General features: G+C 40.6%; 1 protein-coding gene across 1 annotated transcript in view; it reads right to left on the bottom strand.

The window, feature by feature from the left end:
* Positions 1-12883: 12883 nt before the first annotated feature.
* The window catches only part of SMS (spermine synthase), a 42234-nt gene continuing 36057 nt past the window's right edge, over positions 12884-19060 (bottom strand). Inside the window, exons 10-11 of the mRNA XM_033051339.2 lie at positions 16941-17056; positions 12884-15663 (exon numbers count right to left, since the gene is read on the bottom strand). Of these exons, the coding sequence (XP_032907230.1) occupies positions 15621-15663; positions 16941-17056 (159 nt within the window). The 3' untranslated portion in view covers positions 12884-15620. The remainder of the gene's footprint in view (positions 15664-16940; positions 17057-19060) is intronic.

The following is a 19060-nucleotide window of genomic DNA, read 5'->3' as shown; positions in this document are numbered from 1 at the left end:
GAGACTGAAACCTTTTTCCATGTGAGCATCTGCACACAAACTGTCCTGGATGTCACATGGACATAAAGGGAAAGCCCACTCTATCTGGAAGAAGACTTAGATTTTGAAGATCCTGAAACTTCTCAACTCCCTCTACTGCCTTTCTGGGGTCCTGCAAACAAAATACCCTCAGTCCTTATCCCTGTCCCTCTTCACCAGGAAGTTCCAAGAGGGCGTTCTCACCTCTGCTTGGTGCAGAACACAAAAAAGTCATTTGCTCCTTTTGACCTACCTATTGTCCCACATACAACCCATGATTTTGATATCCATCAGCTGATGCAGGAGAGGGAAATGATGCCACAGAACCAGGAGGACCACATGCCTCCTAGCACAAAAATTCCCACTCATGCATGAATGACTCCATGGGCGTGAGCAGATATCTGGTTATAAGAAATACTCAGCACAAGACTGCTACCAGCACAGTTTGGGATTTGGTACTTGTGTGACATTGCTGCAATTGAGATATATCAGAAATCACTATGATCTCAAAGGGACTGCCAAAAGAGCAGAGAATTTACCCAGAAAATGCATGGATACAGTGTGATCTCAACACTTAATCCACTGTGTCCATGATCCAAATGCTGAGTAAACCTCAGAAGAACCTTTTGACAAGTATTTGCTGTAGGTTACCTGATGGTTTTTCTACTGTACCCCAATAATACCAATGATGAGCTATTAGACCTAGTGGTACTATCATCTTTATGTCCCCCCAACCAACCCTGAATTGTCATATGTTTACTCAATTCCCCCATAATTTCTAAACTTCAGGTTCTTCTCCCTTGAGAAGTACTAGTATGTGCTGAACATCACACTCTTATCAGTGTTTCACCGGCAGGATTTTGTTTGTTACCCTTGTGAAATCATGGCTCAGGCCTGCTGCTCAGGCCAAGTAGAAGGAGCTATGGGAGAGTGACTCAGCTGGGACAGGGGTGGAGAGACCTGAGAGATGTGAGAGACGTGAGAGACGTGCTGCGTGACTGCTGCATGTCCACATCGTGGTGCATGGGGCTGGGTGACCTGGGCTTGTTGTGCCTCAAAACTATATAAACTGATAACTGGCTAACTCTTAACAAGGCTGGGGTTTGCAGAAAAGGGCTCTCCATTGCACTGCTGGGGACTCTGCATTGTCACAGTTGATCTCTTTCTAGGACAACATCAAGCCAGAAACCAAGAACAGCTTTCAAGAGACAGAAACCAGTTATTTCTCTTCGGAAATCTGCGTCAGGGGAAGAGGGAAAGGAAAGATAGGGAAGGAGAAGGGACAAGCTGGACAGTTCATTCCCCTCTCCCAAACACCAGAAGGTGTGGACTATGGGAACATGGAGCTAACAACAAAATCCAGCAGGAGTTTTCTGTAGTTGTCAGCTACAAGTCAGCTCCAAGCAGCACCTAATCCTTGTGCAAAAGAAATCACAAATCAGCTATCAGCAATAGAATGACTTTTCCATGTTTGGGTTTGTGGGCTTGTTTACACTGTGGCATAGTACAAAGTGTCCTTCCCTCTGACTGTAGAGCCTGCCTGTAGTCAAGAACCCATCTTGGTTTCTCCAGCATGTACAGAACTATGAAATTAGAGTTACACCATAAAGAGCTGCAGAGGCCCATTTCTGGCAGTGTTTGAAAAGGTGCACAGAGCACACATAAGTTCCTGATACTGATGATCTGTGACAGAAGCCTGCAGAATTTAATTCAGGTTTTTGATGAGTGTTCTAGGATTTGGTTGCCTTGCTCATCCCAAGTCCAGCAGCTCTTTGGCAGGCGCAGGATACACGGCCACAGTTCCTGCTGGAACTGCTAACAGCACTCCTGGCCATTGCAGCCCAATAAGGCACTTAATGAGGCTGTGCAAAGACTCTGTTGAACATTCATAAAACATTGAACAGACATACGGAGCAAAAAAGTAATAACTAAATGCTACATCCTCCAAACCATGCTTCATTCACTCAGAATTCCACCTGACCAAGATCCCACTCAAACAATGGGATCACTCTGGCATTTGGAACAAAGCCAGGACCATGAACAAACAATTCTATCCATGGTCATATGCCAGAGCTGGCAAACCCTCTGGAACATGCTCTGGGCTGAACCACAGCAAGTGTCCCAGCCTCTAGAAAAGGCCTGTCCGTGAACATAAGTGTGTGTGCGTGCATGTACACTCACAAACACACGTCAGTGTGTGTTATCCTGCTCTTCCACAAGCAGACACAATTCTCACTTCCAGCCATTATGCCAGAGTCAGAGAAGAGCACTTATCAGAGCTAAAATCAATAGGACCAGTCAGCTTCTCCTCATATAGCTTGGCCTAAGGAAGTGAGATTTGATTATTCAATTGATCAGCAAAATCACACATATTGCCCAGTTTTCACTGGAACAGTCAAAACCAGTTGCATAGGTGTTGGTGAATGTCTGGAACAGCAAAACAGCCTGAGGTCAGCACATGATCAGCCCAAGCTTGCTTAAAGAACCTGCGTGCAATGAGCCTGAGTTCTGTAAAATATTTAATCTTTCTGGCATTTAGATAACTTCAAAACATATTAAAACAATCACTGACACTTTCTATACAAAGAGAAAAAAATCCCAGTTCAGTTCGAGATGTAAACCCCAAAGTAACACAAGTAAAACATATTAGGTTACACCAACACATGGGTTACAGACATTGCCTCAGAGGACACTGTCCTCATGGTGCACATTAAAGACTTTGCCCTAGCTGGGAGGTGCCTAATGCACCTTAATGCTAGTACAGCTTAACAGCAGCAGTTCACAATTAGAGCATCACAGTGTTGGTCATGTACTATTGAGCATTTTTAGCCCATGGTAAAAGGAAAACACAGCCACCACCACACTGATGGGAGCAGAGACACCAGACACAGCTTGAGCGGCTTCCTCATAGAAACAGAGGTATGTGCTGGCTTCATTGAAAGAGATTAATCAGTGTGGGTCAGAGTAAAGGATGTATTCCATCCCATTTCTAGGGTTTCACCCTGGGCCTTGAACTGTTTGTTTTGAACTATGCAGCTGTTGCAGCCAGAACTGGGCTTGATATACACAAAGTGTGCTCAAGAAAAGCCCAACATGTTGCATTTGAAGACAGCTTGACCAGTTGTCATCAGATCTCTGAATTTTATAAATTATAATCCCTTGGCTACAAAAGCTGCCAAATTTCTGTGCTGCAGCCAACAGCAACCACACTCTGGCACTACTTTATGCCCTTTATTCATGGGACAGATACAGCTGGAAATAAATGACTATTGTTTTCCACTGGTACAGCACATCACAGAAGGTCTCAGTGCATCTGTGAAAATGTGGGTCATTAATTAGAAGTCAATACTCAGCCAACAGGATTTGCAGGGTTCCATACACTGCTGGTGGCAAGTTTTTCCATTAACTATAACTGCCACTGTAAGGAGAACACCCTGCAAAGCAGAAAACTTTGTTCTCCAACATTTAATATCATTTTTTTTCAATTTCAAGTAGACTAAGCTATTCTCATTATACCCAAGAAAAATTTTTCCCTGTTGCAGAAAACATTGCATTTCTGACCAAAAGGTGCTTATATCTAACCCAAACAGTAACTGAGTATGAAACCCAACATCTGGGATGATTAAAGCTACGCCACTCAAGTTTGCAAGCTTTTTATTTGCTGCTTTTGAAGAAGCACTTTAATGAAGCAGTGCATATGTTCTCAAGCAGGAGGGACTGCTTTAAGTCTTCCGGCGATTTTTCGTCAAGACGCACATTAAATTCTAGCTAAACCAAACACTACTTCTCCTAAAGACCACATTCACACTAAACCAGAGAGTGTTTACACTGAGCCAGCACACGGGTATCCTGCCCATCTGTCATCCTGCTGCATGGATCAAACAAGGGTGCATGCTGACATGGGCTGTAGAAAGGCATTTCAATAGGGGATTAGAAATGTACGAGATACCCTGGCGTAACTCAGAGCAAATCTTTGCTTTTTTTCTTATAATCTAACGATGTACATAGGCTGTAAAGACACTGAAAAAGACATTGCTGGGAAATGTCACTTTTCCAGTGACCACAGCTGTAGGTGCAGGAAGATACAACACTAATAAATATATCCATTGTTTCTTTAAAATATTGCACCATTCCACCAGAGCTTTACCCACTTATTTTGTTTTGTCCAGATATCTGCTCACAGAAGTCAAAGTCTATCTATATGAGTGGAAGTAAGAAGCTTGGTTACCAAGGAGTTTGTGTCCTGTGGATGAATTTTCAGGTGTGCAACGAGACACGCATTCACTGGCATTTTAAATTAAAAGAGGAGGAGAGCCACCAGCCCTGCATGTGACTGCTTTCAGCATCTGCCAAAGACATCCCTCCACTGTGACCTCCTGTCTCTCAGAGAAGCACGACTGCCTCTGCAAAAGCAATGGTTCCTGCCTGCTCTCCCACTTGAATCTCCAGCAGCACAAATCTGTGTCTGGTAACAGCAGAGCTCACAGACAGCTGCAGCCAGGAACAGAGCAACTGCTCCACAGAGGTGCCACTGAACAGGTAACAGGCACTCTGTCACTGCTTTCTACTCAGAGCTTGCTCGTGCTAACTTCTGCAGGAAACCAAAAACAGTGGAGCAAAAGCTCCTCCAAGTGCTTTAACCCCAAGGCAGCAGAGCTCAGCAGTCCTGTCAGGCAGAAGCTCTGGTGAAAGCTCCTCTCACCCAGGGGCTGTTGGGTCACATCCCTCTGCACAACAAATGCACCTAACCAAGGGCTTGCAGCAGAAACAAGAGACCTTTTCATCCAGGCAAAGACTCGTCAGAATTAATATTTTTGAACCCAAATCCCCTCTGTCCAATTTGACTGAAGTTGGATGACAGGGTCCAGCATTACTTAGCAAGGCTGGGTGGGAGAGGGGACACAGAGACAGGAAAGCACAACTGCATAATCTCTGTTTTCATAAGAAATCAACCTGGCAAAAAACAAAAAAAACCAAAAAACCAAAACAAAACAATAAAACAACAACAAAAAAACCCCACCTATAAACCTGAAAAATCAAATCCTGCTCTTCCAGGGTATTGCTACAACTACCTCAGGGTCTTTCCTGAGCATTTCCTTATTTCAAAACATTTCATTCCACTGAGTTCTTTTTTCTTCTTCATCTCAAAATGAGATTAAAATTCACTTTGCACAAAGCTAAAAGCCAGAAAAATCACACATTAAATATGATGTCCTAAATAAAACGCCCCTTGACAACGTGAGATTTTGTGAGTATTAATTCAGTGGAGGTATTTCTAGATATTGTCTGTTCTTGTCCTCAACTTGATGCAACTCCAGTAACTATATACATATCCAATAATGCTAAGCAGCAGCCCCTCAGCAGAGTTTAAATGTATTTAGTCAGCAAGTTCTCTGGAAAGGGGAGACCAGAGTTGGATCAGGTTGAAACCACAGCATGAGGCCCCATGGGACAGGACCATTGAGACAACCATTTGCTTTCCTGAAGCTGCAAAAATCCTCAAAAATCAGTAAGGCACCAACTATAATTATCATTGCAAGTCAAATTGCTATGTCTCTGACAGCCCTTCTCTTAAGTTTCCAACATCTCTATTTCAAATAAAGCTTTGTTGTCTTCTTTACTATTAAAACAAGGTTTTAGAACAGAATAAGGATTTCTGTACTGTCAAACATACCCAAACTACTTGTTAGAGATCAAAAGCTGGATCATTACATGGTATTGCTCCCCATAAATTTTCACTAACCTAAGAACAAGTAGCTGGATTAGAGAAACTGATGAAAGGGCCTCAGTATGGCTCTAACTAGGTATCTTAGACATTTAAATAACCATGTAAAGAAATTAGCAATACTGTTAGCAAGTTAATAGCAATGACAAAAATAGTCATGACCAGGCTTGCTTAAAGGGAAGGAAAACTATGCTGACCAAAGCTAAATCCTTTTCTACAGCTTGCAGAAAAGATCACACTCTTCTGAAAAAGTTTCCTTAGTTTCTTCAATATGTAATTCCCAAGAAAATGACAGAATCTTAGTCCACTAAAAGACACTGATAAATTAATAGATCTTTAATAATTTAATGCTGTTTCTGTTGCTAGTTCTTTGAAATTGCTGCAACACGATCAGTCTCTTCCTTGGTTGAACTGTTTGACTGAAATGGGACATTCATTATCCAAATTTAAAACAATACTCAAGTAAAACTTCCATGAAAATTGTGCTTTCAGTAACAAAGTGATAGATGTGATAAGTGTCTTGCAATTTGGACTACCAACAGAATTCAGACTGGCCAGAACATACTCACAGCATCTGCTTTACCCAAGCAAAAGTCTGCAGGCTAGCAGTAAGTTTCTAAAAACAAACTAGGAGTATCATGAAATATTTGAAGTAGCAATTAATGAGAGAAAATAAGAGCCTGGAGAGGCATATTCCATCTCCCCAAAACAGAGAGAAAATACTCATAGCCAGATTACATCTGGACTAAGATACACAAAAGAATTTCCTACTGGCTTCCCAAACCTGACTTAACTCCACATCTGGGTACAGCCCCCACCGTGTTCAGGACAGCTAAGGACAGAAGAACACTGCTAAGACCTTGATGAGAATTTCTGTGTGCCAGGGGCATCAGGATCCCAGGCTGAGCTGTAGCCAGCCAGAATGTGGTTCCATAGCCCAGGGTATCAATTGCTTCAAGTGAAACCCTCCATTTCCTTCCAGGTCTTTCTTACACTTCCTAGAGGCAACAACCTGCTCCTCTTACACAGGCCTTTCCTAACTTTCTCTGGTTTCAAGTCTTTCCCCAGAAAAACAGTCTGAAAAAATGCAGTGCCATGTTCCTGCTTTTCACCAAGGTGCTGACCATTGCTGAAATGAATTCATTCCCTTTGCCATCACTACTCACACTTTTCAGAGCACCAGAACACATTACTAGGAATGATGCAAATGCAGCTCACTTCACTTGAGTCAATCAGATAAACTCATATCCTGTTTAGGCTTTCATACTGTGATGCCATGACTACATTTTCTTGAGGCATTGCAGCCTTTGCCTTTGGAAAACATGCTCTTCAGAGGTATGGAATGTTTTCAACCTCATTTCATAAAAACATTTATGGCTTGCTGCTTTTATTTTAACCACATTTTTCTTCCCTATATCTGGGCATAAAAGCAACTATAAAACAAAATTTTAAGCTAAATAAAATACTGAATGAAATTCATGCATTGCTGCATGAATGTGAACGCACTATAAAATATTTAAAGCCACTCAAACATATTTTGATCAGCATGACAAAATGCATTTTAGTGTGTTTGAAGTTCAGATGTATTTGAGTATCATTTGTTCACAATTAAAAATTGGCCAAATTTCTATTCATTAGAAAAACAATTCACTCACTGCCACCAGACAGCCAAGCAGGTGCTGGAAACCAGGTGACAAACATGATCCAGACCTAGAGCACATTGTTCTGCTCTCCCAAATAATACATTTTTAGTACAGAAAAACCTTTCTACTGGATGAAGGAATTCACTATGGTCTACACAGGTACCCTGCCACTGTAACTCACTGAGCAGGGGCTTGCCTTTGTGACAGCATGTAACAGCACTCCTTCTGCAAAGGTATCTAAAACCAGACTGCTGATTTTGCTTGCAGTAAAAATGAAATTAAATAATGGGCCTCACATTTCTTTCCTCTTTTAAAGAACAGAGCAAAGAAGGCCAAGAGCCAGGAAGGTCAGTGTTGCACAAAATGGGTGCTGTCCCCATATTCTTTAAAACAAATTCCTTGTGAGAAAATGTATCTACCTGAGTAGTATTGTCTTATTTTTAATCTAACCTCAGAAGAACAGAAAAAAATCAGTCCACGTAACCAAAATCAATTGGGACAGCCGAACTGCTGACATAAAATTTTATTTAGAAGTTTTGAAGGTATGAATAGCAACAAGTAATGAAAAATAACACACCACCCTACAAAGCTCCACCACCAGCAGAATACTGACAAAGGTTTTAATTCCCACTAGATCAAAGTTACTAGTTCACCTTTTGCATGCTCTCAAAAGTTCAAATTATTTGAAACTTCTGGATGACTGAAACCATAATACAATAGAATATCTTTAGCTGGAAGAGACCCATAAGTAATTCAGTAGATGGGGTCAGAGAAAGACAAGAAAAAAAACCAATAGTAGCCCCCTTAACAAATCCTCTCCATATTTCTAAAGCAAGTATAAACCATGATGCTCTGCTGGCTTTACTTTAAACATTTTTCCCATATCCTACATCTGGCGTGACCTGCTCATCAATCCCATCACCAGCTCCCATTCCTGCTCTCCACTGAGGCTGCCAGCCCATGAGGAGCCAGACAGGTCTATTTTAAGCACAGACAGCTTTTTTGCCCATTCATTTCAGCAGTGTAGCTGAGTGACATCAGTTTCCCATTTCCCTTTAATGTCTCTGCTTGCTTGTTTTTAATCCACTTGGTTTGTCACGTGGCCAGGGGAGAGCTCCCCGAAACTCTCATGCCAGAGGGACAATGCAGAGTGAGGCCAAAGCAATGGGAGTGCAGAGTCAGCTGGGACCATCCACACAGCACAGCTACTGCAATAAATGACTTCACAGCAACCCTCTCCCATCAGCTGTAGCACTGCAGGGACTGGGTTAAACAGACCTTAGAAAACACTTCAGTCAAGAAAGACTGAAATATTTATCTTTGAGAAGGTAAAGCTAATTAAATTTCCATATAGTTCATAAGTATTTGCAGCACTTCTAGAAACAGAAGTTTAGAGACAGGGCAAGAGGGACTCTACCTTCTAGCCACAGCAAACCTAAGGGTTAGGTCTGTCTTGGGAACAAGCTCTTAAAAGAGTTCTGGCACAAATCCTAGGCTTAAAACGCGCTGCAATAGAAAGGCTTCAGCAATAGTTTGGCTCTTTAGATTTAGCTCAAGAGAACAACCTCTTTCATGGTTCCAGAAGTTCCAAAAGTTGTTAGTCTTTTCATGCCTCCAGGCTAAGCAGTCAGAAACTTGAAAATGGTTTGGACTCCTCTCAGTTCTAACGAGGTTGTCTCTTACCCTACTTACCTAGAAGAGCACTAAATTCCTCTCATTTTCCCAGTCATACCTAATGTATCGCCTTTTCTTTTTAAAGGTTGAAGGTATTCCAGGGAGATCTAAGAAAAATGTTCATCCTACAGGCAGCCTAGAGAGGTGCTGAATGCCTCAAGGCCGTCAGCATTTAAGAGGCATTTGGGTAATGTCCTTTAACAACATGCACTAACTTTTGCTCACGCTGAGGTGGTCAGAAGTTGGACTAGATACTTTTTGCTCTAAATGTCCCTTCCAACTGAGTACCTATTCCATTCATCATTTTACCAGTTGCCAAATTGGTTCAATGTGCTGCCAGTTAAAAATGCAGGGATGTGAGCAACAAACCCCTCACACCCAAGACTTTTCTTGGGCTCAAATTCATTCCTTGCCCTGCTCCCTTGAGAGGTGCAAGGGACCAAGCTGGGCTCAGTCACTATCCCCAACTCTATCCTGTTGCTCCATCTTCCACACACTCTTCCCGTGCTCCAGTCCTTCAGGACGAACCTGCTGGCAGAGGGGCTATAGGTTCTTCAGGAACTATCCATGTGCCCCAGTGCAGGCTCTGTGGAGAAAGGCATGGATCCCTGCTGCAGCTTAGCTCCCTCCAAGGGCTGCAGGAAGTCTGTGCTCCACTGGAGTCCTGCCCAGAGCAGCAGGGGAAGGAAGCTCTTCCCTGTGCCCACAGCACTTTTCCCCCTCTTCCTCTCACCTTGCTGCTCACAGGGCTGTTCCCAACACCACTATGGAGCATTTTGTGACTTCTCACCCTGGCTACTCCTGCTGCTTCACTGCCCCAGCCCAGAGAGCTGGGCTGCAGACACCCACTGACCTGCACCCTGAGCAGCCTCTGCAGCTGCCTGGGAGACACGGACAGCACTTTGCTCTGGAGCACTGCACAAACAACAGCAAAATCAGGTCTCTGCACACAAAGCCATTGCCAAGAAGCCACTGAACTGCTTGCAGAGGTGGGTGAGGCTCCAGTAGTGGGTGAAGATCTGACAGGAACAGAGTAACTCAGGCCTCTACAGGTTTTTGGGGGCTCACTTTGTGGGACCCTAGAGCACAAATAGGAGGAGCAGCTGAGGCAAGAGGGTTTCCCCTAACCTTGAAAAAAGGCTGGGGAGACATCATTGCTCCTGCAACCACTCTTTTCTCCAGGTAGTAAACACTGTGCCACAGGCACTGTATACTGGCTATTAAGAAAAATGTTCTTCACTGAAAGTGTTGTAAAACACTGGAACAGGCTGTCCAGGGAAGTAGATAAAGCCACCAGCATGGAGTAGCCATGGCACTCAGAGACCTGGCTTAGTGGTGGCAGTGTTAGGTTAACGCTCAAGTAGCTCCAAGCTTCTATTAAGTGCATCTTGACTATAACTTAAGCCACATGACCATCTGTAAATCAGCTCCAGAAAATGCCAGCAGGTAACTTCCTTTAGTATTTAACTGTTATATATACAGTAAGGATTTTACAATCATAGTAGAAATATTTTAATTCAAGACACAGGTGAAAATTTCTAACAGTATTCAGTCCTTTCCAAAAAGAAAAGTCAATGTATGCTCCTATAAGTATTCTGTCAGTCTTCATTGTAATTTTAAACAATGAGCTGTCAAAAATTTGTTTCATGAAAAAAACCCTTCCACCCCAATTAACTAAGCAGTGGTTATAAAAACATCACTGAAGACACCTAAGTGTTATAAGACATGCCAAGCACTAGGAAGTAATTTCACAGGATGTCCCAGTCAGGAGCTTGAGAGCAGAATCAGGACAAAGCATGGAATAAAATAAAATAATTTTTAAATCAATCAAGTTTGATAATTAACTAAAGTCAAATGGGGAAGTGTTAGATAACACTAGCAGCTGCCAGAACAAAAGGCTTCACAGAGCTTTACATGCTCAGCTTTGTTATTCCCATCTACTACAACTATTATTTTTATTCCATTGGTGCATTTCTCTGCCTATACAAAGACCAGTTGCACAAAAATGCTTCCAATTATACACCAATAGCATACTTTTGTATTTGGGCGTTGCACAGGCAATATGGCACAGTGTGCTGTGCATTCATTGTTGAGTCATGAAACATCTTTTCAAGTAACACACAAAGTTACTATGTCATGTAGCAGTGCTTTTTAGTTATTATCATATATTTGCCAGTTCTGATTAGTGTTTCCAGTTCCATAAGCTGAAGACAGCAGACGCCTCTGGTTTCCTTCTGCCTTCCTCCCTTCCACGCTCAGTGACAATCCATCACAGTTAAATCCCACAGCTGCCTTGCCTTTGGACTTCATGAAGTATGTATTTATTTGCTTCAGTAATCAGTCTATCCTTGAACACTCCTTAATCTGAAGTTTCCTTTAGTCTTCATTTAATTTCCAGCAGTTAAGCTCTTTTCCTTCTAAAATACTTAGAAGACATCTTGCACTCATTACTCAGTTAAAAAAAAAAAAAAAACAAACCCAAGTGTTTTCAATTTCTCTTCCTTGTCCATCCAATATCATCAGAGGACAAGCTGGGCAGTGTGACTGGCACATTTTGTATGTCCAGATGTGTTTCCCAAATCCACACACCACATCTGTTGTGCTGTCTTGTTTCTTGGTTCCTCCTCCTGGCTCATTTCCCCACTTCCTTTCCAACTTAATGCCTCTTGCCCCTGCAACCTTTTTCCTCTTGACACTGCACAGGAATACTTCATATCACACTCCCAATTCCAACTAACTTCATATTTTACTTTTCCTTCTTTCTACCTCCTCCACTTCTACCTCAGAAGCTCAAGTTTACTGCAATGTATGACCACAGTATGAACTTCTTCACATCCTCCCAGTTCCCATTCCACATTCCTCATTTCCTAAAGCATTCCACATTTTACAAAGCCACTTCTAAGCTGCTCAGTGCTATTATTAATCACTGCAGCAGTTGCTTACTTTGCTACTTCCCTCACTTGTTCCCTTGGCATCTCTAATGACTCCAACGACTCTCCGTGGGCAAAGTTTGTCAGCTTTCTCCTATTACCCACAGGCAACATCATCTGCAGTCTCCTATTCCTTGATGAAAACAAGAAATTGAGTTCTCTTCCTCTAACCCCTCCCCTCACCTTGTTCCCTCCAGCAAGATGTCAACACCTCAAACTCTCAAACAGCAAAACTAAAAACCCAAGCCACCTATCTTGCCTATTGTGCATGTAAGCTGCTCAAAACTTATTCCTTATTCTACCTACAGTCTATATGTGACTTCTTTCCCCTCAAAGTTAAGCCTTCCCCCTTTATTTTTCCCAAATAGCCTTCTGCTATCACTGTACATAATGCAGATGTAAATACTTCTCTTTTCCAGTTAGCTGCAATTCATGTAAATCACTCTATATTTTCTGGAAGTCATGTTTTTCTTTCATTGTATGACATTCTGGGATGTGATACGGTAAGATTAATACCTTATTTGATGTGCCCATCCTGCTCATGCCCTTCTCCCTGCTCCTTAAACTTGTGTCAGTTTCCATCACTCTGAATGTCACAATGACTTCCAAGCCTGTATTTTCTCTGTGCCACGCAATGAGTCACACTGTCACCCAAAGCCAACTTACCACTTCAGAAGAAAAACTCCAGCTTCCACTTAGAGATCTTCAAAGAATTCACATCTAAAACGCTGTACAGAAAATTAACTCTTTCTAGCCAAATAATCACTGAAGCCTCAAGTGATTCCCCCCATTAGAAGTATCAGTGTGCTGTTCCATACTACAGAGTATCTTAGCAGTTATTATATGGAAAATAACCAAATTTATTGATCTGAAACAGAAAAGATACTCAAAAGGACCAGGAAGTACCTTTATGTGACAAGGAAAAAGGAGGTACAATAGTAAGCATCATACCCATCAATTCTGTCATTTGAACACTGAATCCACAATGGATTTAACAATTCAAACACACAAGGAATGACAGCGTACCTTTATTTTAACATGTGCACTGCACTGATGCAGTTGATACAACACCAGCAGTCTTCTCCTTGCACAAACTACTATCAATCAATAACTCCTAGGTGGAAGCAGCATTTAGTGCAAAGAATAATTAAGAAACCTCTAATGTTAACCATGTCTTGGAAACTGTTTGCATACATAGTGTAGCAATCATAGCCATTTCCCAACTGGCCTTAAACATGGAAAACCGATCAGCTATAGCAGTTTGCATTTGAAAATTCCAACAGACACGTTTTTCTTTAAAAAAAAAAAATCTACACTACAGCAACAAATAAATAAAGACTAACAATGTGTATATATTTGCTCAAAATCAATTCAGCAACTTAAAAAAATATAATGTTCAGAGTTTGCTGAATTGCTTTATACCGCATCACTTCAAAACACTACATTAAAAAAATCAAAGAAAAAAATTCTTCCAACTCTCTCCATACCCTATTAGTTGAAAAGTTTGCAAGCACTGCTGCCTCTCAGCTATTAATATGCAATTCAGGTCCCCATGTCATTTTGGGAATCTTTACAGGACATCCCTGCACACCCAGCAGCTCCCTGTGCAGCGCTGCTAAAGGGAAGTGCAAGCTCCAGTATAACGAGCAGATTAAATCATCTTCCAGCTCACAAGTTTTCCTGCTAGAAAACAAAACCACTCCCACTTGTTGTGACTGATTTCTACATTTGCCAAGCTCGTCCAGGAACACAGATGCTCTGAGCTCTGTCCCTGTGTGCTTCATTTCACCTACATGAATAATCACACTAAGAACCAATGGAAATATTCATGCTTGCAAAGTTATGGATACACCTGTTTACAGGATATCTGCATTCATCTGCTGCTAGACAAACTGACTGCAGTCCTGAATCATAAATGAAGAGCCTCTACTAGATTATAGCTAATAATATGCAAGTATTTTCTGGGATGCCTACAACAGAGCTAGAAGAGAAATACAGGAAACTTTATTCTATTTAGAAGGAAGCTCTGTTCTTTGGGAGTATTCAGTGATTCACAAGCTGTAGGCCATGAAGAACTGCACCCTGTGTATATTAGAGAATTGAGATAATTTAAGAGTAAGACTGAAAAATGCTTCTGTTGGCTATCCAAACTGAAAACATTAACAATTTTATACCTATTACAGACCAAAGAAAAAGCAAATTTTGGCACATTTTCTACTATCAATCTGGAATTCTGCATAGGCTACTCAGATTCCATGAATTTATATATGTGGGATGCAATAAAATTTTTCTTTATGTATGGTTTAAGAAAATAAAGGACAGCTTTTTGTTTGTTTTCTTTAACAGTACCTTGGCAGGGCAGATCAACTCTCTCCAATAAAACTAAGAAAATGTTGATATGGATGTTGAATGAAACATCATTGTTCAGGATCAGAGTGTTTAGGGAAATGGTACACTTTTTATTCTACCTTGGAAAAGTAAAAAATACACATACTGGTCATATTCTTCCTACCTCCTTTCTAGTCAGAGTTGATACATAAACTCTGACAAAAATATAACTTTTGACAGCATGAGGAACTGCTAAAGAAAAATGCATCTTCTTTCAGAACAGAACTACAGTGCACCCCAGCTTCTACTAGTTCTTACACTCCAAGTGAATTTATCTGAGCAGGAACCTCACAATATGGGCCATCTGTAGCAATACAACCATCACTGACCCTACTGAAGCACACATACCCTTGCTTCAAAACATTCAGTACAGGTGCACTAAAGATAGATCACATCACACCCACATTTCTTCATCCCCTCAGGCAAACTTTACTTCAAAAAGCTAGTGCTTCCCATAAGGTTGGGGAGAAGATATGCCAACATGAACCTCATTACTCAATTTCTTACAGTGTGGTGGAATGAAAACCCAGCCTTGATCTTTATGCTTCGGTACAAAGCTACTGCTAAACCCCTATCAGAATCCAAATAATCAATATGGCAGCAAATAAAAAATACAGGAGGTAAAAGGCCAAAGATTCTTCTGCAGCAGAGATTACAGCAATGATGAATGAAACTAGGCTAAATAAAAATTTAAGACTGACTTTCTTCCCTCTGCAACAAAGGACTTGGGGTAATCTCTCACAAGACTTTATTTTTAGTTATGCCCTTCTAAGAAAAACCCAAAACCACACAAAAACCCTCTCCCATTTTTAAAAAGCACCATAAATGAAAAAGCTGTTGGAAAAATAACAACAAAAACTCCATGGACCACCCTTGAGGGATGAAATGCTAAAGATGTCTCTTTTAATCAACCAGTTTGTGGAGATCTACAAAAAATAAAAAGGATCACATTCTAAAGGTTCAGTGCAGTCAGCAGCTATATAGTTTTGCTGCTTATTCATCTTTAAGTTGACTTTCAAAAATAACACCCTAGCTCGTCAAAATATACATTTTCCATTTGCTTTTAAATTAAAATAATAATAAAAAAACATTTAAAGAATTCACAATCAATAGCATGACTAAGTTTCAGGATCATCTACAGCATATAATTTAAAGGTTCAAGATGCCAATATGCAGCATGTGGCAGACCTATACGCTCCATGCAGCATGTACATTTATGATAATCTCAAACAATCTTGATGTTCACATGCCAGTCTGTTTCTTCCAAATTGTGTAGAATACCCATCTGGAGAAAATAAACAGTTAAGGAAAACAAAAGAAAGACAACACTTGTACACAGTTAAAATGTAGTTCTTTTTGCTTATACTTAAATCCCAAAAACTCCTGTAGCTCATAAAGGGTAGGCAAAACACAAAGTGAAATCTCTCTGGATTCTCTTCTCGACTCAGCAGTTCCAAGATGCCTACTCTTCAAATCCCATACATGTTCCACTAAGGTCTGGCAGTTGTAAAGGCAAAAATAACCAGTTTCTCTGAAACTGTATGCTTTAAGGACAAGTATATTGATATCCTTCACACTTTTTTTCTCTTGAAAATGCATCAAATCTGCCTTTCACAAAGAGCTGACAATAATGTGAAGCAGGAGTTGGCTGCAGTCAGTATGGGGTCAGTAGCACTGAACAGTATTGGCCTTAGAGACATAGAAGGGAGGTAAATGAACACACAACAGAAGAAAGGCTGTGGCACTATCACGTGCTTAGTTATTATGAATAAGAAGATTGTGGAAAGATGTTTCCTGTCAAGAGACAGCCACAGCAGGCTTCACCCTGCAGAAACATTTCCAGGGAGAGCCCACAAAAGCAGCAAACACTCAGGGTAAACAGCTGGCAGAACCACCTTACAGCAGATCAAAATGCCTCTCTCATGCTACAGGCTTGAAGTTTAAACTTCTAGGCTCCTTATGTAACTTCCTTGACACCCACAAACTGAAAAAATTCTGAAGGATTATTTTTAGGAATGGGATGTTGAGAATATGCATACCCCTCTACTTGGAATATTTTTTTCCCATTAACATTAACTAGTAATGATTGTTAGGAATCACTCTTCCACATTCTCCACCCTTAAAAATCAAATCTGAGCTGTATATTCAAGAACAGCTGTATCAGACAATATTTAAGGACCTGGATCATGCTAATCTGTATGAAGTTAGTTTCTTATTTTTATAAAAGAAAATAAGATACAGCCTTGTCAGAAATGTCAGCCAGCATTACCCTTATCATACAGTTTATCCTACATCACATACATCACTCAAAAACATTTGACAAAAACACAGCCTGTTCATGAAAGGGGCTGATCATTGCACTAGATGTGAATTTACAGCACTTTTAGAAAACAATTCCTACAATTATCTTCAAAGTAAAACTGCAGTAGTTCATTTACTATGAAAAAAACCAGTGTTTAAATCAGAACTGCTTTTTTGCCTGAATTCATTACCTCCAACCAATCTATGCTTGCTTGATTTACTAATACACACTCTCCAATCTTCTCCAGTCTTTAAGGATACAATTCCATGTAGGAAGGAACACACACAGTTTCTTTTGAAAACTCCACAGGACAATAAAGCCTGCTAAGCTGTTCTTCATACAGAGTCAAGGCATCAGTCAGATTGATACAGTTTCCCTGAAGAAGAAAAAAAAAAAAGTCACAATCAAGCAATTAAGCAAAATTTCAGATGAATATATACATTTTGACATTACTGCAAGGCTCCCACATATTTCAGAACCAGATACATGCTGTTCTTTATATTTAATATTTACCAGGAAAACACTGAACAGCTTGTCTTCATTCCGCCTACAGCAAACAACAATTTGTATCCTTTCAAGAAAGGGTAAGTATGGGAGGATTATCTATATTCTCATTAGCAAAAGAAACCATTATATGAGGCTTCCAGTTAAAACAGACCACCATGTGTTGTTTACCTATAAAATCTACTCCACAACCATTTCCTTTATGATTACTTAAATGTATTAGTAAACAGTATTACAACGTCCAGATTTTCCTGTTTAGCATTGCCTAGATCTTACAGTGTTTAAGAGCACTATCAAAAAAAACTATAGTCTATTAATTTTAAACAGATTCTTCCACAAAGCAGTATGAGAAAATACATGAAATTACACAGAAGTTTTCTGGCTGTGGGCTACATAGTCTCGAGTTTCCACATGTCACGCTTCCAAAAAGGAGATTGCTACAATACTTTTTTTGACTTAGTGGTGAAACAACCTATCATTTTTGTAATACAAACATCAAGGGTTACAAAGAGTGAGGAATTAAAAAAAAAAAACAAAATACCACACCCAAGAAAGAAAATACCCCAAACCCCCCAAAAAACCCAACCCCAGAAACCCCCAAAAACCAAACACCTTCCCCCTTCCAAACAAAAAAAAGGGCAAAAAGCTCCCCCCAACTCTCCTCCAAGCAACCCCTATTTGCAAGCTCTACCTTGTCCCAAGCTAAGTATTAATAAGAAGCAGAACTTACTGCAATGTATACCTGGGATGACCATATGGCAAAAGCTCTAATTAGATCTGAATTCTCCATAATTGTAACACATTTGAAGATTTAGTGGTTACAGTGAGCTCACCAGAACACCAGACTGAATAAACACCAACTACCCCAAGCAATAAAAGTTAGTTGTGCAAGTTCAATTAAAAAAACAACTTTTTGAAGTTTCTCAACTACATAACTGAGTAGACTAGCAAACACTTTACAACCTCAAATTCAACACTCTTAGGAAGAGTATGGCAAATACAAGTTATTTGGACACTAATTTGAAATTAAGTGAAGTTGAATACAGTCACCACTGCATAATCTACAAATCCCTCAAGTTGTTTTTTTCCAGGTATGAGGCACCAAATGAAGACTCACCAAAAAGAAGTGTACTGTTGCTGTAGCACAGCACAGATAATACACTATGATTGTGGCTAAGGTGCAGATATTGTTAAAGGTGCTTGGCACACTCACAGCCAAGTGAATTGATTTGCAGTCTTCTACTTCCACTACTTACCTAGAAATCTTCAGTTCAACCTATAGGCCCCAAACACAATAAGCCAACCATGCTGTAACACTACACATCAACAGCAAGCTGTATGGTGGCTCTGAATCTCTCTCTGCCCACACAGCATGTGCCAGTCTGGCCATATGTAGGGCAGGATGAGATCTTCAGGAGATGTATCCCCATCTTCCCCTAACAGTTGGGTTTACTAGCACATAGTATAAATGTCTTTCACTTTCTACCACAAAGCCTGCTTTCCTTTTCTGATTTCTGATCAGTAGAAAGAGAAGCATTAACTAGCATTTTCCAGTTACTTTCAATATAAGAATCCTCATCTTCCCCACACAATTTACCACTTCTAGTGGAGAAACATTTGCCACAGAAGATAAAGAGAACAAAAAGGAAATTTTTATGTTAATGAATACACAGTTCCTAATGATCCAGCACAAGAGCCAAAGTCCCATAAAATGATGGCAAGAAATTAAGGCACAGAAGTTGTGTTGGAAAGAGCAAGGAATGTAAAGCAACAGCCTCCATCTGTGGAAGGACAGAATCTTCCTCCCGCTCTGAATGACTTTAGGAAGTGTTTGTGTGCACATAATTTGGGGGGTTTAACTGACCATTGAATGCAG

Source organism: Catharus ustulatus, chromosome 2 (genome assembly GCF_009819885.2).
Source record: "Catharus ustulatus isolate bCatUst1 chromosome 2, bCatUst1.pri.v2, whole genome shotgun sequence".
Classification (NCBI taxonomy): Eukaryota; Metazoa; Chordata; class Aves; order Passeriformes; family Turdidae; genus Catharus; species Catharus ustulatus.
This window is presented reverse-complemented; position numbering and strand designations above follow the sequence as displayed.